Raw genomic sequence first — 23589 nt, 5'->3', positions numbered from 1 at the left:
AGTCCTCACTGGAGCAATAAGGCAAGAAAAAGAAATTCAAGAAAATAAAGAGCATCCAAATTTGTAAGGAAGTAGTAAACTATTGCTACTTGTAGATGATATGGTCTTATAAATAGAAAACCCAAAGAATCCACAAGAAAGCTACTGGAACTAATAGGAGGTTTTAGGAAGTAGCAGGATACAGATTAACATGCAAAAATCAGTTGGATTCCTCTGCACCAACAAAGAGAACTTAAAAAGGAAACCAAGAAATCAATACCATTTATAACAGTGCCCCAGAAGATAAAATACGTAGGAATAAATCTAAACAGGGATGTAAAAGATCCATACAAAGTAAACTACAAAACACTACACCAAGAACCCAAAAGAGACATATAAATGGAAAAACATAACATGCTCTTGGATAGCAAGATTCAACGTTGTGAAAATATTGATGCTGCCCAAAGCAATCTATCGATATTACAGAGTCCCGATCCAAATACCAACAGCATTGTTTAACAAGGTGGAGGATCTGGTCACCAGCTTTGTATGGAAAGTGAAGACACCCCAGATAAGTAAAGCATTATTAAAGAAGGAGAAAGAAGTGGTAGGTCTCACAGTACCTGATCTTGTTGTTAGGTGCCATCGAATTGGTTCTGACTTTTAACAACCCTGTGTACAACAGAAGAAAACACTGTGCTCAGCCCTGCACCATCCTCACAATTGTTGTTACACTTGAGCCTATTGTTGCAGCCACTGTGTCAGTCCACCTTGTTGAGGGTCTTCCTCTTTTTCACAGACCATCTACTTTACCAGGCATGATGTCCTTCCCCAGGGACTGGTCCCTCCCGATAACATGTCCAAAGTACATGAGACAAAAATCTTGCCATCCTTGCTTCTAAGGAGCATTCTGGCTGTACTTCTAAGACAGATTTGTTTGTTCTTCTGGCAGTACATGGTGTATTCAGTATTCTTCATCAACTCCATAATTCGGAGGCATCAATTCTTCAGCCTTCCTTATTCATTGTCCAGTTTTTGCATGCACTTGAGACAATTGAAAATATTATGGATTGGGTCAGGCTCACTGTAGTCCTCAAAGTGACATCTTTGCCTAGGAGCCTGTGGCCCCACCTCTGAAGCCCCAGAGACCATGGCTTCACCCTTTGAGATCCTAGAGGTCATAGCCCTATGCTTTGAGACTGATGTATCTTTTGTCTCTTCAGCTTTTGCTTCCTGGTTCCTTGGCCTCTCAGGCCCTTGGGCCCTTGGGCCAGTCAGCGTCTGCCCTACTTAGGCAAGTGTTACAAAGTTCTTTAGCTCTACTGATAAGCACCTGGAAGCATCCCACTCTGCCGGTAAACCTTGGCTGGAAGGCACTCAGCTCTCTTGCTTCATGGGTCGGCAAGCCTAGCTCTACCAATAAGTGCATGGAGGCACCCCACTCCACCAGGAAGCCTCCTGCGCAAAGGCCGCTAGTTCTCTTGCTGCGTGGGTCAGCTCCAGTGCTGTCTTCTGCTGCTCTCCCGGTTCTGCTGCTGTCGTTTCCTTGCTGCTGCCTCCTGCCATCTGCAGTGTTTCTGGTGTTGCAGCTCTATTCACTTCCTTCTGAGTCCTCACCAGAATTGTCTTTGATGTTCATAATTCCATTAATAGTCTCTTCAGGGCAATCTAGACTTTTACTATTAGGCACTTTAAAACTTTTCCAGCCTCTACCCATTTACAGTTTCAAAACCACTTCCACATTTTCAGGTATCTATTAGAGAAGCACCCCATTCTTCTGGTACCAAATTCTGCCTTAGTTATCTAGTGCTGCTATAACGTAAGTACCACAAGTGGATGGCTTTAACAAAAAGAAATTTATTCTCTCACAGTTTAGGAGGCTAGAATCCAAATTCAGGGCACCAGCTCCAAGAGAAGGCTTTTTCTTCCTGGGAAAAGGTTGTTTTCATCATTCGTTTCCTGGTCTAGGAGTTTCTCAGTGCAGGGACCCCGGGTCCAAGGATGCAGTGTTTTCCTGGCTCTTCTTTCTTGGTGGTATGAGGTCCTTCTGTCTCTCTGCTCACTTCTCTTTTTTGTATCTTAAAAGATGTTAACTCAAGATAACGATCTAATCTTGTAGATTGAGTCCTGCCTCATTAACGTAACTGCCTCTAATCCTATCTCATTAACATTGTAGAGTAAGATTTACAACACGTAGGAAAACCACATCAGATGACCAGAATCGTGGACTGTCAAACAATACTGGGAATCATGGCCTAGCCAAGTTGACACACATTTTTGGGAGACACAATTCAATCCGTACAGAGAATAACTTCCCCTTCTTAAATCATTTTACCAGTCCAAAACAGTCATTAGCAATTAGTCCTGTAGTCTAGCACAACTAGATGGTTCCCGGGTACCACCACTAACTGCTGTGACCAGGATCACAGTAGAGGGTCATGGAGAGAAGAGAAAAATGAAGAACAAAATTCTAAGTCCACCCACAAAAGACCAGACTTAATGGTCTAACAGAGACTGAAGAAACCCCGAGAATATGGCCACTGGACACCCTTTTAACATAGTACTGAACTCACTCCTGAGGTTCACCGTTGAGCCAAAGATTAGATAGGCTTATAAAACAAAATGAGACTAAATGGGCACACCAGCCCACGGGCAAGCATGAGAAGGCAAAAGGGGACTGGAAAGCTGGTAACGGGGAACTCAGGGTCCAAAAGGGGAGAGCGTTGACATGTCATGGAGTTGGCAACCGATGTCACAAAACAGTATGTGTATTAATTGTTTAATGAGAGACTAATTTGCTCTGTAAACCTTCATCTAAAGCACGATTAAAAAAAAAAAAAAGCGAAAAGATTCGTGAAAGAATTGCCATTTTCACCTTCGGGCCCACCAGGAAGAGTGTGTGTGACAAGGTTATCTTATCCAGATACTGTTAGTTTTCATAATTTACAAAAAATTAAAAATAAGTATATTTAAAACAGTTAGTCCTTTAGTAGGGCAAAGAGTCCTAAGTATGAGGTTACTCAGGTACCAGCGTTCAGTCCTCCAGCAAGTGTCTATCTGATCTGGTCAGATTCTCCAAAAGCCATTTCAGCTTCACCATTTCTGGTGTCTGATAAAATTTAACTGAGAGATTATTCCTGTCCTCTGAGACTTACGAGGTATCAACATAGCAAAACCTTTAAGAGACTTTATGTTCAGCCACTGTACTTGAGTCCAGCAGTGCCTCCCACTTAGTCCACTCTTTCACACTTAACAGCTTCTACAATTATGGGTTTTGCAATCACAGTTAGCCCTGTTAACAATCAGCACTCACAATTGGATCCTATAATCGTATCAGCATGTTCCGCTACCTTCTCTCCTCAGACCCATCAGGAAGAGAGGAAACTATTTCAATGGGGATCCTCTTATGTCCCCCTCATTTTGAATGTAAGAACACCCACAAAATCATGTAAGCCAGCCACTTCATGCCTTTATCTCCCCCTATTTTAGATAGCCAATATTTTAATTGCTTGTCCCTATAATTTTTTTTTTTATATAACAAGTACTCTGAGAAGACAAACATGTTCCTTGGTCTTGAAGAATCTTTTGTTCCAGTTGCAGATACTTTGAGTGTTTGCATCCATAATCAAAGCACAGTTCAGAACAAGCCATCAAATTGCGGCAGTCTACACCAGCTCTTGGTGTCAAACATCTTTCTTTTCATTTGGTTGGGTTCTGGTCAGATCATCTCTAACTATCTAAGGTAGGTCACAATGGGTACCAGCTGCAGGGGCGTGCACACATACCTCCCAGCACTTCAGACCAGCCAGCCCTTCTCTCTCTCTCTCAACCCTTGCCCCCTTGGGTGAAGTCAGCAGGCATCCACCTGTAAACTCAGGAGTCCATACAACTCCCTTTACTTCTGACCAGCCAGCCCTTCCTCTTTGTCTCATCCTTCGCCCCCACGGGCTAGGTCAGCAGATGCCAATGCAACATGTCCAAACTCAGCCTGTCTCTTCATTGCTTCATTCCCCCACTTCCACTCATGAGTGGACCCAGATGTTCACTACAAGTGAGCATACTGAGCCGTCTACTTACCAGCTCCCTTTAACTTCCAGTCCCGGGAGGGGGTTCAGATGGGCACTAAGTTTTCTTTCCTTGATGCATCCAAAGGCAAGCCACTTGCTCTGAAATACAAAAAGCAAAACAGTCTTTTTTTTTTCCCTCCATATGGTTCTTTTGTTCAAATGCAGACCTGTTCTCTCAGCAGTTCCTGGTGGTTCTGCATGTCTTTTCAAATGGGAATTCTGGGTGGGGATCAGGTTTTCAACCTAAGTCCCCTCTCTACACACACGGCTACTGCATTCAAATCAACAGCTTGTTTTTCCCTCAGGCAAATCCTAGTTCCACTTTTAGCGTATCCAATCAAGTATTGGCTGAAGGTGGAGTTGCATGCTCTGTAATTTATAATACCCAATATTCATTTCTACCATAAATTCAGGTCCATTTTACAACACTAGGTAGGAAAATATTCAAAATCCAAAGTACATTAAATTAAACATCCTAAACACATAACCCTTTTTAAAACATTCCAGTTGCATCTTCTCTCCTCCACACCTTAACTATCTTCCCAGTCATATGCATATGGCCTTTTGCCTCTGGCTGGGTAGATGCAGAAGATCCTGGCCCCCTATCAGTCATCCTACTTGCCTGGCCTGGCTTTTGTCCCAGGCCACTCTAGCTGCAGCGTAACATTCCTTTCAGCCATACAAGTAACAACAACCAAAGTAACCATCTAAGAAAGGTTTCACCTCCCAAGCCCCTTTGTTCTTTCTCTTACAAAGTCCCATGCTTCCATGAGTTTGGAGCCACTGCAACGAATCCCACTTCTGACACCAACTGTAATAGTGACATGGCGGAGGCATCTGACCTCCTCTAACTTCACAAGGGGGAAGGCGAATCAAGATAAACAGCCCAAGGCGGATTCTTAGGAGGTGGAGGTCAAACATACCTCCTTTTCCCACAATCTTTACAAATTCTTACATCAACTATCCCTCCCTTGGCACTCTTTACTTTTCTGCAGAGTTCGACAATTCATTGCAGTGGCCACTCAGAACTCACAGACAATACTCATGATTATGGGTTTATTATAGAAGTAACAGGTTACAGTTCAGGTTCAGGAACACTCAGGATATAGTTCTTCCATCAGGATGGCCTTTTCTCAGCCTGTAGGCACACTTCTCTCTGGCCCCTTGGCCTCTGCCCTATTAGGCAAGCTCTTTTAGCTCTACAGATAAATGCCTCGAGGTACCCTACTCCTCCAGTAAGCCTTGTCAGAAGGTGCTCAGCTCTAGCTCAGCTCAAGATTTCTAGGTCAGGAAATCTCGTTCCACCAAATGTCCAGAGGAACCCTATTCCACCAACATGACTCCTGCCCAGAGGCACTCAGCTTTCTCACTCCAGGGGCCACGAAGCCTACCATACCATCTCCTGCCGCCGTTTCTCTACTACTGCTGCTTGTTATAGTTAGTGTTACAGCTCTGTCTTTGTCTCTCTCAGTCTCCTGGTTCCAGGAGCTTCTCATTGCAGGGATCCCTGTTCAAAGGACACACACTCTGTTCCTGGCTCTTCTTCTTCGGTGGTGGTAAGATTCTCTTCCTGCTCTGGAATTGACTCTCTTTTAAGCCTACTAGGATGGCAAAATTGACCAACCCCCGTTGGCAGGCCCCAATTACCTTATTTACATAGTCCCACCCAAGTGATTTATGAGACCATGGCAAGAAAGGCTACACAAGAGCAATCCATCGCGCCACTCCATCTCCTTAAAAAGCTAGAAATAGAAATAGCACGCAATCCAACAATTCTACTCCTAGGAATATATACTACAGAAATAAGAGCTGTCACACGAATAGACATGCACACCTGTGGTCATTGCAGCATTAATCACAATAACAAAAAGATGGAAACAACCTAAGTGCCCTTGAGCACATGAATGGATAAGTGAAGGACGGTACATACACACAGTGGAATACCACGCAACAATAAAGAACAATGATGAATCTGAGAAACATCTCACAGCATGGTTGAATCTGAGGGCATTATGCTGAGTGAAATAAGTCAATCACGAAAGGGCAAATATTAGACCACTATTATAAAAATTCAAGAAAAGGTTTACACACAGAAAAAAAAAAACTTTGATAGTCACAAGGGAAAGGCGGGGTGGCAAGGGGAAGTCACTAGATAGATAGTAGACAAGTGTTAACTTAGGTGAAGGGAAAGACAACACAATATACGGGAAGTCAGCACAACTGGGTCAAGGTGAAGTCACAGAAGCTTGCATGACACATCCAGCCACCTTGAGGAACTGAGTTACTGGGGCTGAGGGCCGGATACCATGGTTTCAGACAACATCTAAGCCAATTGGCATAACATAGTTCATTAAGAAAATGTTCTACATCCCACTTTGGTGAGTAGCGTCAGGGGTCGTTAAAGCTTGCGAGCAGGCATCTAAGATACATCTATTGATCATGTCTGGTCTGGAGCAAAGGAGAATGAAGAAAACCAATGACGCATGGAAAATCTAGTCCAAAAGGCTAGTGGGCCACGTGAGCCCCAGCCTCCACCAACCTGAGCCCAGAAGAAATAGATGGCGTGTGGCTACCACCACTGCCTGCTCTGACGGATCTCATAATAGAGGGTCTTGGACAGAGGGGGAGAAAAATGTGAAAGAAAATTCAAATTCCCTGGTCTGACAGACAGGAGAAACCCCCAGGACCGTGGCCCCTGGGCACTCTGGGACCTCGGAACTGAAGTCATTCCCATAGTCCATCTTTTAGCCAAAGATGAGACGGGCCTATAAAAAAAAACAGTAACACATATGAGAAACATGTTTCTTAGTTCAGTCAAATCTACGAGATCAGATGGGCAACACCTGCCCAACAACAAAGATGAGAAGGCAGTAAAGGACAGGAAAACTGGACGAATGGACATGGGCAGCCTGGGTGGGAAGAGGGATAGTGCGGACGCATTGTGTGGATTGCAACCAGTGTCATAAGACAATTTGTGTGTAAATTTTTGAATGAGAAACTAATTTACACTGTAAACTTTCACCTAAAGTGCAGTCAAATTTAAAAAGAAAATCCAGTGGAGCACAGTTCTGCTCTGACATGTATGCGGTCACCATGAGTCAGATTGACTCCGTAACTGGATTATAAAGAAATTCTAGCACGTGCACACCAGAAGTTTCTAGTTTGCAAAGTTGTTCGCGTGGGTGTTCGTTTTATTGTTTCTGGGGTTTCCAAAAGATTTCTTAAATGTGGAAAAAAATATGGGTGGTAAGGATGTGAAAGCTGAATTTTATTCTTCGGAGAATTTTGTCTGGTAAAAGGTTCTAGGGTATTGCTTGACTGTCAATTCAAATCTAATAAAGCTGACTTGAAAAATTTTTAGAAGGGAGAAAATTGGTTATGTTTGAAAGCAGAGAGGGAGAGTCAGAAATTGAAAGAAGAAATGAGATAGGGCAAAATTCTAATTCGAACCAGGGTTGGGCATCTACCTCAGATGGAGTTGACCATGGAAAGAAGGAATGGAACGATTCCTGTAAGAATGGAGGAAAGGAGAAAACTGCAAAGAAACAGAGACAAAATGTGAGGTGTCATGGTAGTTGTGAGGCTCATCCATAAGTGACATTAAGTTTTTTTCAGTGAGAGAGGTAAGATTGAGAGGCAAAAATGAAGGAAGCATTGGTATAGCTAAAAACTTGAAAGCACTGGATATGACGTAAGAATTTTATGGGTGTCAAAAAGCACTTTCACGTTTCCAGACCAACTCTTTAAGTAGGTATTAAGGCTGAATCCAGAATCATACAGAGGCTCCCCATACCCTATGCTTCTTCATTCCTCCATAACTAACGCTTAGCATCTCAGAAATGTTAAGAGTTGAAAAAGGCCGTTGGGGCTATGCTCTCCATCCCACCTCCTTGTGGACTTGGGTGAGGTCCTCAGAGAGATGGTTTAGCACATGGTCTGTGACTGAACAGAGTGCTGGGAATTATCATTCCACTGTCATTGGCGCTGCCGCCCTTCCTTGAACTGCTGCATCTGGAGGAAGCTCACGCCAAGTTTCCAACAAATTTCTGGCCTTCGTGGTTTGACAGCACTAGTCCAGCCAATGATCTACTGAAAGTTTCACACTAATTAGATTTAATCATTTAAAAGGATTAGAAAAAAAAAGAAAAAAGGATTAGCATGAAAGCTTTCATCTACTTTCTTCCCTTAATTGGACAAACTTGATTTAATTTCCATTCTTTGAGACATTTAATAGCATGCGTATAAAATACTCTGTACTATATAGCTTGTCAAAATCAAGGTCTTACTGATGGAATGACTCATTTCAACCTCTTGTGATGAAAACAGGGCAGAGAAACTGCTAGGAAAATTTAGTATGCATTGCGAGAGTTAAGGAGTTTGAGGTGGTTTTAAAAAGGGAAACACTCAAATGGAATTGGCATGAGCTATACTCACTCAGTTTAAGAGACTCACTGTGTACAGTGGTCTCTATTCCTTTCTCCTTGCCCCTTTGATAATCTGCCCTCTAGTGAGAACGTGGGTTCCCTTTGGTCTTCAAACATTGTAACAGAGTTTGCATTCTTAATTCTTATTTGAATATATAGGATTTATGTCCTTTTGCTGTTTTATCTGTAAGACACTGGATATCGAAGAAGCAAACTGTGCTTCGCAGGCTAAATTTGGCCAGCTGCCTCTTTTTCTATGACCTGTGACCTAATGGTGGTTTTTATACATATTCATGGTTGAAAAAAATTAATAATATCTTTATATTATTTAATAACAAAAAGTTAAAATAATAATATATCATGACACACGAAAATTAGATTGTTGTTGTCAGGTGCTGCAGGGTTGGTTCCTAATCAGAGTGACCCTGTGTACAAAAGAATGAAACACTGGTCCTGGTCCTGGTCCTGGTCCTGAACCATCCTCACAGTCATTGCTTTCAGCCAAGATCTATCTGACGTCAGCAATGATACCCCTCATTCCACATCCTCTTCTGAATCCGACTTGAATTTCTTCCAGTTCCGTGTTGATGTACCGCTGCAGCCATTTTTGAATGATCTTCAGCAAAATTTTGCTTGCGTGTGATATTGGTGGGGTTTTTTTTTGTGATATTAATGATATTGTTCAATAATTTCCATGTTCTGTTGGATCACCTTTCTTTTGAATCGGCACAAATATGGATCTCTTGAAATCAGTTGGCTGGGTAGCTGTCTTCAAATTTCTTGGCATAGGCAAGCAAGCACCTCCAGCACTGCCTCTGTTTGTTGAAACATCTCAATTGGTATTCCATCAATTCCTGGGGCCTTGTTTTTCACCATAGCCTTCAATGCAGCTTTGACCTCTTCCTTCAGTACCATCAGTTCTTGATCATATGCTACCTCCTGAAATGATTGAACATCGACCAGTTCTTTTGGCACAGTGACTGTGTGTATTCTTTCCATCTTCTTTTGATGCTTACTGCGTCATTCAGTATTTTGCCCACAGAGTCCTTCAGTATTGCAACTCGAGGCTTGAATTTTTTTCTTCAGTTCTTTCAGCTTGAGAAATGCCAAATGTGCCATATTATAGTAGTAATTATATATATTTACATTTATATATAATACTGAGGATTTATTTACTAATCGCTTTATTTCACCCAGATGATGTAAAATGAGTGCCTACTTGTCCTAGGTAGGGTCTTGGGGAGTTGGGAAGTACAGTGGAGAGAATGACAGAGTCCTTTTCTCATGGACCTTACATGCTAGTGGAGGCAAATATTAATCAAATAATTGTATGTGTGTTTATATATCTCTAGATGGATACATAGTAAGCTGTGACGAATGCTATGAATAAAAAGTACAGCGTGCATGAGAGCAGGTGATGCTTGCATTATTTCTATCAAACCTGATTTTTTTTTAGTTCAGGATTGTTATGGGGTGAGGGCTAAAGCTCAGAAAAGTTAAGCAACTTGCTCAAGGTCACACAGCTAGAAGGTGGCAGAGCTGGGACGTGGGACCCAGTATGTCTGTCTGACTCCAAAGAAGGTGCTGCTCATCACTCTGCTGGACAACCTGAGTGTCTAACGAACTGGCTTTTTGGTGGGGAGGCTGAAATTTAGATTCATAAAAGTAGACTCTGTCCCACTGGTATCTGCTGTTTTGAGTCTCTAGTTCCAGAGTAAAAGAAGTTTCCTTGAGGGGGTAACTAAGGGATACCTTCTCTTTGAGAAAGCAGCTACTGATTGAATGTTAGACCAGAATTATTGGGCATTTCAGAGTGTATGGCTCTTTCTCTGAATCCATCAGTCTTTGTTTCATCGTGAGGCTTATAACTCAGTCGGCTCAATTATTCTTCTTTTTGCTGATTTGTACTTTTCAACAAATTGCTTTTTCTCTTTTTTTCTTTTCCCCCTTGAATTTGAGTTACATATTGGGAATATCAGGCTCCTACTATAAGTACTTGAGGGTTAAAAGAGTGTGGAAAAGGCTCCTGCCTTCTGAAATATTCTCCATTCAACAGGAAGGATGTACCCTTAAATGTATACAATTTGAAACACACACACACAACTTAAAACCTAAACGTTTTTTAACCAGAGAAAGAAATACTGAAGTAGGGACTGTTGTTTCCCTCTTGGCCTCTTCTTCCCTTGAATCCCTCTTCCATGATTTTTCAAATCTTTTGATGCCCAGGATCCTAAGACACGTTCCTTCCTTCTCAGTTTTACTATGGACAGGGAAGGTAGGGTTCAAACCCTTTGTTTGGAGCCATGTTTATGGTCACAAATTTGTATTTTTTTCCAGGAGCAGTGGAGGCACCTGGATTCTACTCAAAAGGAACACTACTGGGATCTCATGCTGGAGACCTATGGGAAAATGGTCTCAGGAGGTGAGGACATGGAGGGACTGCGAAGCCCTTAGGCAGTGTCTGTGTTCTTTTAGAGACACACATTCCACCTGATGTTCTCAGCGTGAGGAAATCATTAGTGACACAGTTGGGAACTGGGGTGAGTTGGAGCTGGCAGAGCTGTAGTAAGAACTTCCTTGCATTGGATGCCTGGGGCTCTAGTGGTGCGTTACATACAGCAACTCCTCTAATCTCCACAGCAGTCCTGGAAATGGGTGATGGTATCCCAATTAAAACACGATGAGAGTGTCAGACCGAGACACTGGCTCCCTGTTCTATCCCTTGTAAGTGCTGAGTCAGGATGGAACTCAGTGTAGCTTGCTTTGAGTCCATGCTCTTTCCACTAAACCACAATGCCTCCTGCAAACATGGTTGCAGCCTCGGTCATGACCCTTGTCCCAGCCTCCCAGGTGGTCTGCAGGCCCTTCAGTCTACCTGCTCAGACTCTCCCTTTTCCAGTTTTCGACATATTTCCTGGTAATCTTGTGAGTAGTAGCCTCTGACAAGTCCCACACATCCTTCTAAGTTGAGTTTCCTGAAGTGGTCTTCATGTTTGGTTAGGATGCTCCTTGGAGAGACACAGCAAAGGCCCCCAGTCCTTTCCGCTCACGCAGGCCCACACACTTATCTCTCTCTCTGCCAGATATTTCCAGCCCTAAACTTGACCTTGCTAATTCAGTAGAGCATGGGCAGGAGCTGGCAGGACTTTACCTTCATGCCAGTGAGAAGATCCCAATGCCTCCCTGCATAGGCGAGTGATTTTCCATTTGTCCTGAGCTGTTTCTGACCTCTCCTGGTTAAGTTGGGCGTGGTGGTGGAGGTGGTAGGGCTTTGGTTTCTATTCCATTGGTCATAACTAGGCATGGTTGGGTCAGTTCAGTTGGAATACTGAGGTTGGGTCTTCTTGTCTCTTGTTATAGGGCTGTTGACACATATAATTAACGATGGAAGAATGAGGACACATCAGATCTGTTCTCTTCAGTCTTGTCTGTAAAACTGTTGTAATAATTTTCTCTCGGTGAGAATTAAGATCGGTACAAATTGAGACCAATCCAAACATGGGTAGAATCCCATGAAAAGAAAGATTATGTAACAGCTCTCATTATCCTTACTGGCAAGAAGGTTCAGAGCACCTAGACTTTTCTTGTTCTGGTTATAATGAATAGTAACCAGCTCACCTGCCACAAAATAAAACAAAACAAACCAATAGAAAAAGTGGTTTAGCTAATTTCTGTGCACCTAACTTTCATTAAGCAATAGCAACAATAAATACTTTATGTAAATCATACATTTTAAGACTGGGTAAGAAGAAACCTGAACTTGTTTCACTGTAAAATACCAGACACCCGTTGTCTTTTATACTCTTTCTAAAACATTGCAATTATTTACAACCTGTCAAACATATATATTGGTTGCTAACTAAAAGGCTGGCCGTTCAAGTCCCTCCAGAGGTACCACGGAAGAAAGGCCTGGTGATGTACTTCAGAAAAATCAGCCGTTGAACACCCTGTGGAGCTCAATTCTGTTCCGACACACGTAGGATCAACTTGAATGGAGTTGACGCAACAGCAAGTGGTTGTTGGTTGTTGTACTGTAAAGGCCAGATCGTTAAAATAGTGTGACATTGATGTAAAAATAGCTGCACAGTGCAGTGGAACAGAAAAGGGACCCTAGAAAGAGAAGCCACCACATGTCTGTCAGTTTGTCGTACTGTGGTGGCAAAGTAGAATATTATAATGAAATGTGCAAAGACATGGAGGATCAAAAGGAAGAACTCACTTAGCATTCTGAAGAAAAACTTCAAGCCTCAAGTTGCAATACTGAAGGATTTTACGGTGTAAATGTTAAGCGACTCCAGGAGCATCAAAAGGAAATGGAAGGAATACACAAAGTCACTGTACCGAAAAGAATTAGTGGACATTCAGCCATATGAGGAGGTAGAATGATCAAGAACCGATGGTACTGAAGGAAGAGTAAAATTGTGCTGAAGATAATTCAGAAGTGGTTGCAGCAGTACATTGACAGAGAACTGCCAGAAATTCAAGCCGGATTCAGAAGAGAAATGAGGGATATCATTAATGACGTCAGATGGATCTTGGCTGAAAGGAGAGAATACCAGAAAGATGTTTACCTGTGTTTTATTGACTGTGCAACGCATTCGACGGTATGGATCATAACAAATTATGGATAACATTGGGAAGAATGGGAATTGCAGAACAGTTAATTGTGCTCATGAGGAACCTGCACTTAGACCAAGAGGCAGTTATTCTAACAGAACAAGGGGATACTGTGTGGTTTAAAATCTGGAAACAATCTTGTGGGCCAGGGTTGTATCTTTTCATCATACTCATTTAATCTGTGTGCTGAGCAAATAATCCGAGAACCTGGTCTATGTGAAGAAGAATGGGACGTCAGGATTGGAAGAAGCCTCTTTAACAACTGGCAATATGTAGATGACACAACTTTGCTTCCTGCAAGTGAAAAGCACTTACTGATAAAAATCAAAGTACAGCCTTCGGTATGGATTACGCCTTAACATAAAGAAAACAAAAATCCTCACAACTGGACTAAAAGCAACATCATGATAAATGGAGAAAATATTGAAGTTATAAAGGATTTCATTTTACTTGGATCCACAATCAATGCCCATGGAAGCAGCATTGCTTCGATCAAATCTGTTACAAAAGTCGTCTTTAAGTGTTAAAAAGCAAAGATGTCACTTTAAGAACTAAGGTGTGCTTTACTGGGGATGGTGTTTTCAGTTGCCTCATATGCATGTGAAAGCTGGACAATGAATAAGGAAGACCAAAGAAAAATTGATGCCTTTGAATTGTGGTGTTTGTAAAGAATATTGACTATAAATACCATGGACTGACAGAAAGAACAAAGCTGTCTTGAAAGAGGTACAGCCAGAATGCTCCTTAGAAACAAGGATGGAGAGATTATATCTAAAATACTTTAGACACTTTATTTGGAGGGACCAGTCCCTGGAGAAGGACGTCATGCTGGGTAAAGTAGAGGGTCAACAAGATGAATTGATACAGTAGCTATAACAATTGGCTCAAGTAAAACAGTAGTTGTGAGGATGGCGTATAACTGGCCAGTGTTCAGTTCTTTTGTAAATAGGGTCTCTAAGAGTCAGAAGTGACTCAGTGGCACCTAACAACAACAACAACAGGAAGAGAAGTTGGTCTATATAAGAACTTTATATATGATGAAGGAAGAAGCAACACAAATCAATGGGGACTAGTCCTTGTTGAATGAGCTGAGTGGGAATACTGTGGGAAACCAAATGGGATTAGATTTATGTATATCATATACCAAAATGAGCCCTGGTGGTGCACCAGTTAAGCACTGAGCTCCTAACCTAAATGTTGGCAGTTCAGACCCACCCAGCGACTCCAAGGAAGAAAGACCTGGAGATCTGCTATTGAAAATTTTACAAGCCAAGAAACCATATGGGACAGTTTTACTGTGACATATGGGATCGCTATGGGTTGGAATCAACTCGACAGCATCCAACAACAACAGCAGCATACCAAAATAAGATGAAAATAGATTAAAAAGAAATAAAGTATGAAAATAAAATAATAGTAAAGAAGAAAATGAGTGTGTATTTAATTGGTGTCTGAGTGGGGAAAAGTTAGTATATAAAATTTAAATATAAAAATACAAGTATTTAAATATAAAAACCATGGAAGAAATAGTTAAGGAAAAGATTAATGAACTTGACTATATTTAAAAAGAAAAAAGTCACAACTACTGTGCATGGAAATATAGAAAGAGTTAATGTAAGTTGATAAAAAATGACTTTCCCAGTGAAAAAGGAACAGCAGCTTTGGAGGATGAAATGTAATTCATAAATATGAATAATAGTTTCATCCTTTAATAAGTAAAGAATGGAAATTTAAAGCAATGAAAAAAACATTTTTCAAATATTTGGCAAATGGGAGTCCTGATGGTGCAGTGGCTAAACATGCAGCTGCTAACCAAGAGGTAAACAGTTTGAATCCACCAACCAGTCTCTGGAAACCCTGTGGGGCAGTTTTGCTTTGTTCTATAGGGTTGCTATGAGTTGGGATAGACTGTACGGCAGTGGGTTTGTTTTTTGATGTATGGCAAGTATTTAAAAACACTCAATACTTAAGTATTGAACACGTATGCCAGAAGATTGCAAAGTTGCTCAGGAAATTGTTTTGGTAGTAGGTATCAAGAGCTTTAGTTCTTGGATGGTGGGACTTGTAAATGCACTCAGCTGCTTTCTGAAAGGTTGGAGGTTCAAGTCCACATAGAGGTGCCTCAGAAGAAAGGTGTGGAGATCTAATTCAGAAAAAATCAGCTATTGAAAACTCTCTGGAGCACAGCTTTACTCTGACAAAGATGGAGCACCATGAGTTGGAGTCAACTTGATGGGAAATGGTAACTGGTACCAAGAGCCTTAACATTCATGTGTGTTGATATGTTAATTCTATTCGAAGGAACCTTTTTTTTTTTCTTTATTGTGCTTTAAGTGAAAGTTTACAATTCAAGTAAGTTTCTCATACAAAAACTTACACATACATTGTTATGTGACTCTAGTTGCTTTCCCTGTAACGTGACAGCACATGCCTCTTCTCCACCCTGTATTTCCCGTGTCCATTCAACCAGCTCCTGTCCCCCTCTACCTTCTCATCTCGCCTCTGAACAGGAGCTGCCCACTTAGTCTCATGTGTTTACTTGAGCTAGGAAGCATACCCCTCACAAGTATCGTTTTATGTCTTATAGTCCAGTCTAATCTTCGTCTGAAGAATTAGCTTCGGGAATGGTTTTAGTTTGGGCTAACAGAGAGTCTGGGGGCCTAGTCCTCTGGGGTCCCTCCAGTCTCAGTCACACCATTAAGTCTGGTCTTTTTATTAGAATTTGAGCTCTGTACCCCACTTTTCTCCTGCTCCATCAGGGACTCTCTGTTGTGTTCCCTGTCAGGGCAGTCATTGGTGGTAGCTGGGCACTGTCTAGTTTTTCTCATCTCAGGTTGATGGACTCTCTGGTTTATGTGGCCCTTTCTGTCTCTCGGGCTCACATTTTCCTTGTGTCTTTGGTGTTTTTCATTCTTTGCTCCAGGTAGCTTCGGACCAATTGATGCATCTTAGATGGCCACTTGCAAGCTTTTAAGACCCAGACACCACTCTTCAAAGTGGGATGCAGAATGTTTTCTTAGTACACTTTGTTATGCCAGTTGACCTAGATGTCCGCTGAAACCATGGTCCCCAGACCCCTGCCCCTGCTACTCTGTCCTTTGAAGTGTTTGGTTGTATTCAGGAAACTTCTTAGCTTTTGGTTTAGTTCAGTTGTGATGACTTCCCTGTATTGTGTGTTGTAAGGAACCTTTCTTAAGGTATTGGTCTAAATGTGGATAAAAACTTAATGAAGAAAAATTGCTTATTACAGCATTGTTTATAATAGCAAAAGCAGAATAAATAACTTAGTTTTCTGCAGTAGGAGAATTCTTAGCTTGTACATTTCTATAATGCACCATTATTCAACCCTCAAAAATAATTTCTAAACCCTTAGAAAGTACCTTTGCTATTTGAAAGGAATTTGTGAATTAGCAAGTTTGGGCCTAGCTCTCAAGCAAGTAATTTTGGCTTTGAAAGACACTGATACATGAAAGAAAAAGGTAAATTCCTTCTTTAGGTCTACAGAAATAAAGGAATATACACAAGTATGAAAATGAGTTCTGCCACCAAAATAAAAATGTAAAGTATGCGTCATTGTGTAGTGATGTTAACCCAAAACCTGAGTTACGATGAGAAAAACAAAATTTTAACTGTTCCTGGGTGTTGTTAAATGATATATAGTTGCTAAATTCAAGCACAGACCAAGGGATTCACTTTTACACTCTAGCCTCACTGCAGTAACCAAAACCAAACCCATTGCTGTTGGGTCAATTCTGACTCTTAGTGTATAGGATAGAGTAGAATTGCACCTTAGGATTTTCAGGGAACGGCTGCTGGATTAGAACTTCCCACCTCTTGGTTAGGAGACGAGCTCTTAACTACTGTGCCTCCAGGGTTCCCACTGTAGTAAAACCACAGTAAAATGACATGTTACTGCATTTCCTGAATTTTTGGATTACTTGTGAATGGGAGAATTAATGTAAAATTGATCAATGGCATAATTTACTATGTAATCATACAAAGCTTGATACAGAACTGTATATACAATGTGATACCAGTTATGTGGAGGAAAAGAACATGTACGTATAGATTAAAAAAAACTGGAAGCAAATTTTCGCTAATAATTGTTACCTCTGGGTAGTATGATTGAGGTTGATTTTGGTTTTCTTCTGTATATTTTTCTTCCTTCAAAAATTGTTCAGTGGCATTTCTCCTTTACATATAATCGATCCTTTTAAAAAATAGTACTCTCAAAATAGAGTTGTTTTTTTCAGGCCTTAAGAAATCTATGCTACTTATTTGTAGAGGGGTCAAAAAAGCCCCCTATGAGCCCTGCTTTGCTATTCAGAAATTCTCAGCTCCAGAGCTGAACCACTATCCTTGAACACAGGGCATGCAAGGTATAGTGCCAGGCTGGATGATACTGTTTTTCTTTGCTCACTGATGCCCTCGTAGTAGAAAGAATCCATGTTTTATGATACTCCTTTCTTTGGCATATTAGTTAGAAAACAGGGCATAAAATTAACTGAACTGTTTGAAAATTTCTTTTTTCTGTTTTCAGGAGATAGGCAGGAGAATAACAAAGAGAACTTAAACTTGGAAAATTATAGGGATCAGGAACCTCCAGATGCCCCCCGTTACATCTCAGGAGAGGTCCCTTCTCAGGCCTCCTCGAGTGGCTTCTTCAGTGAGGATGAGCCAAGACACTTTGGAGAAGGAGAGCATCTACGTGAGGCGCAGGGAAACCTCCAAGGAGAAGGGAGAGGGGAACAGCTCTCTCCTCAGGAAAAGAGTTCTGGGAAGCAGCCAGGCCAGCATTTGTCAGATTCTCACTCAGGAGACCTGTCTGTGCTGTGGGTCGAGGAGAAGCCAGAGGCCCCCCAGAAAGGTCAGCTGAGACCCCCCATGGCCCAGAAGCTCCCTACCTGCAGAGAGTGTGGAAAAACCTTTTACAGGAATTCTCAGCTTGTGTTTCACCAAAGGACTCACACTGGAGAGACGTACTTTCAGTGTGCCACCTGCAAAAAAGCCTTTCTGTGTAGTTCAGACTTTGTGAAGCATCAGAGAATCCACTCAGGAGAGAAGCCTTGCAAGTGCGATTACTGTGGGAAAGGCTTCAGCGACTTCTTCGTATTGCGCCATCATGAGAAAATTCACACGGGAGAGAAACCATATAAATGTCTCATCTGTGAGAAAAGTTTCATTTACAGGTCAAACTTTAATAGACATCAGAGGGTCCACACGGGAGAGAAACCTTATAAATGCTCCCGCTGTGGGAAAACCTTCAGCTGGATCTCGAGCCTCGATAAACATCAAAGATCCCACTTGGGTAAGAAACCCTTTCAATAGCAGGATTCTTGTAGCCCATTTCTATCTCTCAGTCCAATTAAAATATGTGTAGCTTTTGGAATCATCTGCAGGAATTGCATCTCATATCCCTGGTCTATTTTCATGGATTAGAGATGGGAGAACCTGTAGATGGTTTTGAAATTGGAGGATAGATTGGGCTCCTGGACTGGATTCCATGCCAACTTAATTTCTTGCTTCTGTATCAGGAGAAAAAAAAGTCTTCATCTTTCAGCTCATTGCCTTGTTCAGAGTCTTCTCTTAGACCCCTTGGGGAAAAAGGTCTCATTTGGAGATTGACATTTAGAAGCATCATCTGGGAAGAGTTTAAGAGAGCAACTGTAATTACTGTTCATGGGAAGAACTTCTGATCAACCGTTTAGAGCTGGAATTCCAGAACGTGTCTTCCTGATACATTAGAGCAAGCAGACATAGAGAACTAGATGGTTCATGTACAGGTGAAAAATGAACCTGAAGTGTCCTTGTTTTAATTAACCTAGTAGAGTCACTCCCCATCTCATTTGTGTCTGAAGTGTTTACTGTGTTTTGACTGTCACTCAACATACATGTTCTCACGGAAGGATCCCAAATGGTAGTTGAGCTCCTAGTTGAGTCCATACAGAACTGTCAAGTTTAGAATAGAACGGAACAGTGATATGACCAAAACCAAACCCAGTGCCGTTGAGTCGATTTCGACCCTATAGGCCAGAGTAGAACTGCCCCGTAGAGTTTCCAAGGAGCGCCTGGCAGATTCGAACTGCCGACCCTTTGGTTAGCAGCCATAGCACTTACCACTACGCCGCCAGGGTTTCCAGGTGATACGACCGTGCCTACCTAAAGACCAGGTTGTGAGAGCTTGGCCAGTGCAAGGCACTGTGGTATCGGGTCAACCTCTCTTTGGTGCCCACTTGCTGGTGCCCCTCAGTTTGCCCCTCTTTGTTCTCACATCTCAGTTAGATGATCATTTGTGCCAAAGTGCTCTGTGCTTTAAAATTATTACCTCATTTTGACTGAAGGTGTTAGGAAAATAGCAGTTTGTAGTGCTATCTAGAGGTTTATTGACACATATATCTAACCTGTACAAATGACCTAGGCTTCCATAGATAACATGCTGAAAAATGTCATCTTGCTCATGTATAGTGAGACTTCCACCTCCCTTTCATTTTGTCCTCATTGTACCTGCCCATGTTGTACTGTTCCAGGTGAGGATCTGGAAGGAAGATGCTAATGAACAAGACAGAACTATCTCTGAAAACAGATTAACTTAAAAGCAGGAAACTGCAAGATGTTGACAAACAATGGGATGTAAGTTACTGGTTAATGGGAGAGCAGGGACAAAACTCAAAGTTGGAGTCCCTGATTTCCGTGATAAATCTGGTAACTCCCTTATAGCCTTAAGATGACCGAGAAGTCTTCACTTAAATGGGTGTTGGAACTCCCAGGCTGAAAGCAGGGAAAATATGGAGGAGTTGGCGTTGAATTCTATATTCTTCATGGCAAAGATTTGTAGGATGGCAGGATTTGATGCTTTAAATCAGGGTTTCTCAGTTTGGGGGGGGGGGTCCCAGACTGGCAGCATCTGCAGCTTGGTAGACTCATTGAACCGGAGACTTAATGAATCAGAAATTCTGAGAGGTGGGGCCCAGCAATCTTTGTTTTAGGAAGCCCTCCAGGGGACTGTGATGCCTGCTCAAGTTTTAGAGCCACTGCTCTAAATAGTGTCAAAGAATAAAGACTCATACTCTTTAAAAATAAAACCAAAGAAATTTATTGAACGTTCTAAATTAGTTCGCACTGGGGACATGTCAGAAATCACAACGTGAAATCTCTTGTTCTAAAGAATTACAAAGCTACAGCTGTGTTTATACAGTGAAACCAGGAATTTACAATACAGTTTTTCTGATTGGTTTTTATGCATTTAGGGAAGTAAGGTGCGGGACCATTTGAAGCAGGCATCTTAATATGATTGGTTTGAAATATACATGCGTGCTTCTTAGATTGGTTACGTGGGATAATATCAGAAATATGTGACAAAAGAGGTTTTCACAGGGTGGTCGCAAAACGATCACTGGACATACTTTTCCTGAGAGTATTCTGTTAAAATAGTATCTTTAGCAAAGATTTCTTGAGAGTGGCTTCTGTCGGGGATTTTCGATAAGGACTTGCATCCAGGCCCTCTTCAGGACCATTCTCTTCACATCCTTAGCTTAACGGCAGTGAACGTGTTTCCTGGACCATGTGAGAAAATCTTGTTCAGCAAGATAGAGTGGAAAGTTACTCAGGTCAGCAGCTGCATTCTTAAAGCAGAAATCAGGGTCTTAATGGAAATGGAGTCTGGACCTAGACCACATTTAACAGGTTCAAACACTTCAATTTTGGGGCTCTCATACAATAGTAATTGATTCACAAGTAAGTCTCTATAGGGATATGAGGGGATAATGATGCTGGAAGGAACATTGGGCCCTCCCAGGTATTTCTAAACAAACAATCCTGCCCACAAAGCTCTTTGTAGCTTGTTAAAGTTGTGGAACCCTTTTGACTGTTCCAAGAAGAAAATTTGGCAAACAGGTTAAAAAGCTTTTGAGGGAAGATTTCTTCCTGGGTCCCACTTAAATGATCTGAAAGATGACAGATGCAGGGAAACAACCTGCCTCCTTCACGGCTGTATCCTCAGCAGATAGTAGGTGTTAGATTAAAAATTTATTGAATCAATGTGTAAATTAATGAACGGTAAATATCACATTGTGTATACTTCTCTTTAATCCCCTAGAGCTGGTGTCAGCTAAATGCAACCAGTTTTTGTAAATAAAGTTTTATTGGAACACGGCCACACTCATTTGTTCACATATTGTCCATGGCTGCTTTGGGGCTACAGGGGAAATACTGAGTAGTTGCTACAGGGATTATATGGCTGCAAAGCCAAAAAAAAAAAAAATTGCTCTTGGCCCTTTACGAAAAAAGTTTGCCAACTCGTAATCTAGTGTAGGCTTCTCAACTGTACACACAGATCACCTGGGGAGCTGGTTAAAATACAGATTCTGATTCAGAGGCTGATGCTAATGCTCCTGGTCGAAGGACCATGGGGACAAATCGGGAGCTAGAACATTGTGTTGGGAGCTAGAACATTATGTATAGTGCTTTGTAACGAGGTCAGGACTCCAAGGACCACAGGGACTAGTCAGGAGCTAGAACATTGTGTATAGTGCTTTGTAACAAGGTCAGGACTCCAAGGACCGGGGGGACTAGTCGGGAGCTAGAACATTGTGTATAGTGCTTTGTAACAAGGTCAGGACTTCAAGGACCGGGGGGACTAGTCGGGAGCTAGAACATTGTGTATAGTGCTTTGTAACGAGCTCGGGATTCCAAGGACCACGGGGACGAGTCCGGAGCTAGATCATCGTGTATAGTGCTTTGTAACGAGGTCAGGACTCGAGAGGTTGCATCAGATTTCTCTGGGTTCCTCCGTGATCATTTATGATTGCAACTGTCAAAGACCAGACCAGACAGTTGAAGAATAAATCACTTTATTAGCAAAAGTTCAATATTATGAAATTCTCCCCTAATCCCTGGACCCACACTTCTCCAGCTCAGGGTTTCACTGTTAGACATTTCTCCCAAATTCCCTAGAGGAATTCTACAAAATTGTGAGGCTGTAGTTGCCTATCTTTCTGAATATTGGTGGTCAACCCTTACCCATCTGTCCCTTTGGGTAGCTTCCAGCTCAGCCTCTTTTCTTGCTTTCTCAGTGGATTTGCAGGAAGCTAGATCTGGAGAAGCAAGGGTACTCCAGCTGGAATCCACTTGGATGGGCTGTCCTTAGTTTTCAGGATGAAAGTCCACACATAGATTGCTCTGCTCTGACAAGTCTTGTACAAAGACGGGAATAGACACTGCGGCAGTCCTGCTTATCCGTGGGGATGACCTTGATGAACATCACAGGCATGAGGGATGTCAGGTCCTTCAGTTTTGCCTCTGTAATGATCCCAACCTGTGGACAAGAACATGACCCAGAGCTCATCCAGCCAGCCTTGCTTCTGTCAGAAGACCCAAGAGAGGAGAGACTGGGATGGCCTTGGATGCCTTTGCAACTACCCCCTTCCAGGTTCTCTAAACAATACACGATGAAATGAATCTTGTATGTGGAAAGCACATTTTTGTTTTCATTCAGCCTAAATCACTTCTTGAAGCAGAGTTCTAAAAGCTGCTATTTATCATACATAGATTAACCCCTTTGGAGCTTGAGTCTCTCCTAGTTTTGTTTTTTAATTCATTCATTTCATAAACATATTGAATGCAGCTGTTTGCCAGATGCCTTGCTAGTTGCTGGGGATTTAAAGATGAGTAAGACGTAGCCCCTGTCAGCAAATGCTTTAGATTTTAAGGCTTTGATTACATCCTGTTTCTGCCTCTTCATTTTCATATGTGAGCTCATCCTCCGTCTAGAGCACTTTGACTTCTTGAGCAAAGGCACTACGTTTTATCTTTCTTCAGGTAATAGGAACCTGGCCATTCTGTAGCTTTCTAGATGGGGCCTTTCTATGGCTTTTGAGACATCTCAACAGGCCTATCTAGGGCATTCCACCCCCTGCCCCCCTCCGCCACCACTAGTCCTGAAAAGGAACCCTGATGGTACAGTAGTTAAGAGCTTGGCTGCTAACCAAAAGGTTGGCAGTTTGAATCCACCAGCTGCTTGTTGGAAATCCTGTGGGCAGTTCTGCTGTGTCCTGTGGGGTTGCTATGAGTTGGAATTTACTTGATGGCAATGAGTTTGGTTTTTGGTTTGGTTTTAGTTCTGAGAAATGTTTTGAGGAAGAAAAGGGTTTGTTGGTCTAATCATCTTGGGAAATAGTGCTTTCCATACCCTGTAGTTGCAGCCAGACAGTGCATACTACCGTTGATGACAAGGAGAAGCTACAGCAGTAATAAAACTGGGCCAACTTTGTTTATCTTAGGATTTCTCAAACTTATTTGACCACAGGACCCTTTTCTTTCGAACCTGTTAATTCTGCCATGGTACTAGGGTTTTAGGGAATATACTTTGGGAAAATGCTGCTCCAGAATCATTCACAAATTACTTGCCTGTGTCCAAGTGGCTCTGAGCCACTCGTGCTATGGACAGAGTTTGGTTTATGTTCTATAAAATTGATTTGAAGTGAAGGAGGTTTCCCTTTGTTTCT

At 42.0% G+C, this 23589-nt stretch overlaps 1 protein-coding gene across 8 annotated transcripts in view; it reads left to right on the top strand.

The window, feature by feature from the left end:
* The window catches only part of LOC100654722 (zinc finger protein 18-like), a 60814-nt gene that overhangs the window by 13201 nt on the left and 24024 nt on the right, over positions 1–23589 (top strand). For 6 of the 8 annotated variants that reach the window (XR_010318456.1, XM_064271792.1, XM_064271793.1 and 3 more), the window contains exons 5-6: positions 10808–10892; positions 17628–18395. Coding sequence is in view for 7 of the 8 variants with exons in the window: in XM_064271792.1 (XP_064127862.1) it covers positions 10808–10892; positions 17628–18395 (853 nt within the window). In the remaining variant the exon portion in view is untranslated. Of the gene's footprint in view, positions 1–10807; positions 10893–17627; positions 23587–23589 lie in introns of those variants that run through there. The other 2 variants (XM_064271795.1, XM_023556474.2) reach the window with 2 other exon arrangements.

The sequence above is a fragment of the Loxodonta africana genome, chromosome 18 (genome assembly GCF_030014295.1).
Source record: "Loxodonta africana isolate mLoxAfr1 chromosome 18, mLoxAfr1.hap2, whole genome shotgun sequence".
Taxonomy (NCBI): domain Eukaryota; kingdom Metazoa; phylum Chordata; class Mammalia; order Proboscidea; family Elephantidae; genus Loxodonta; species Loxodonta africana.
The sequence above is the reverse complement of the archived record's forward strand: the minus strand, read 5'-3'. Positions and strand labels throughout refer to the sequence as shown.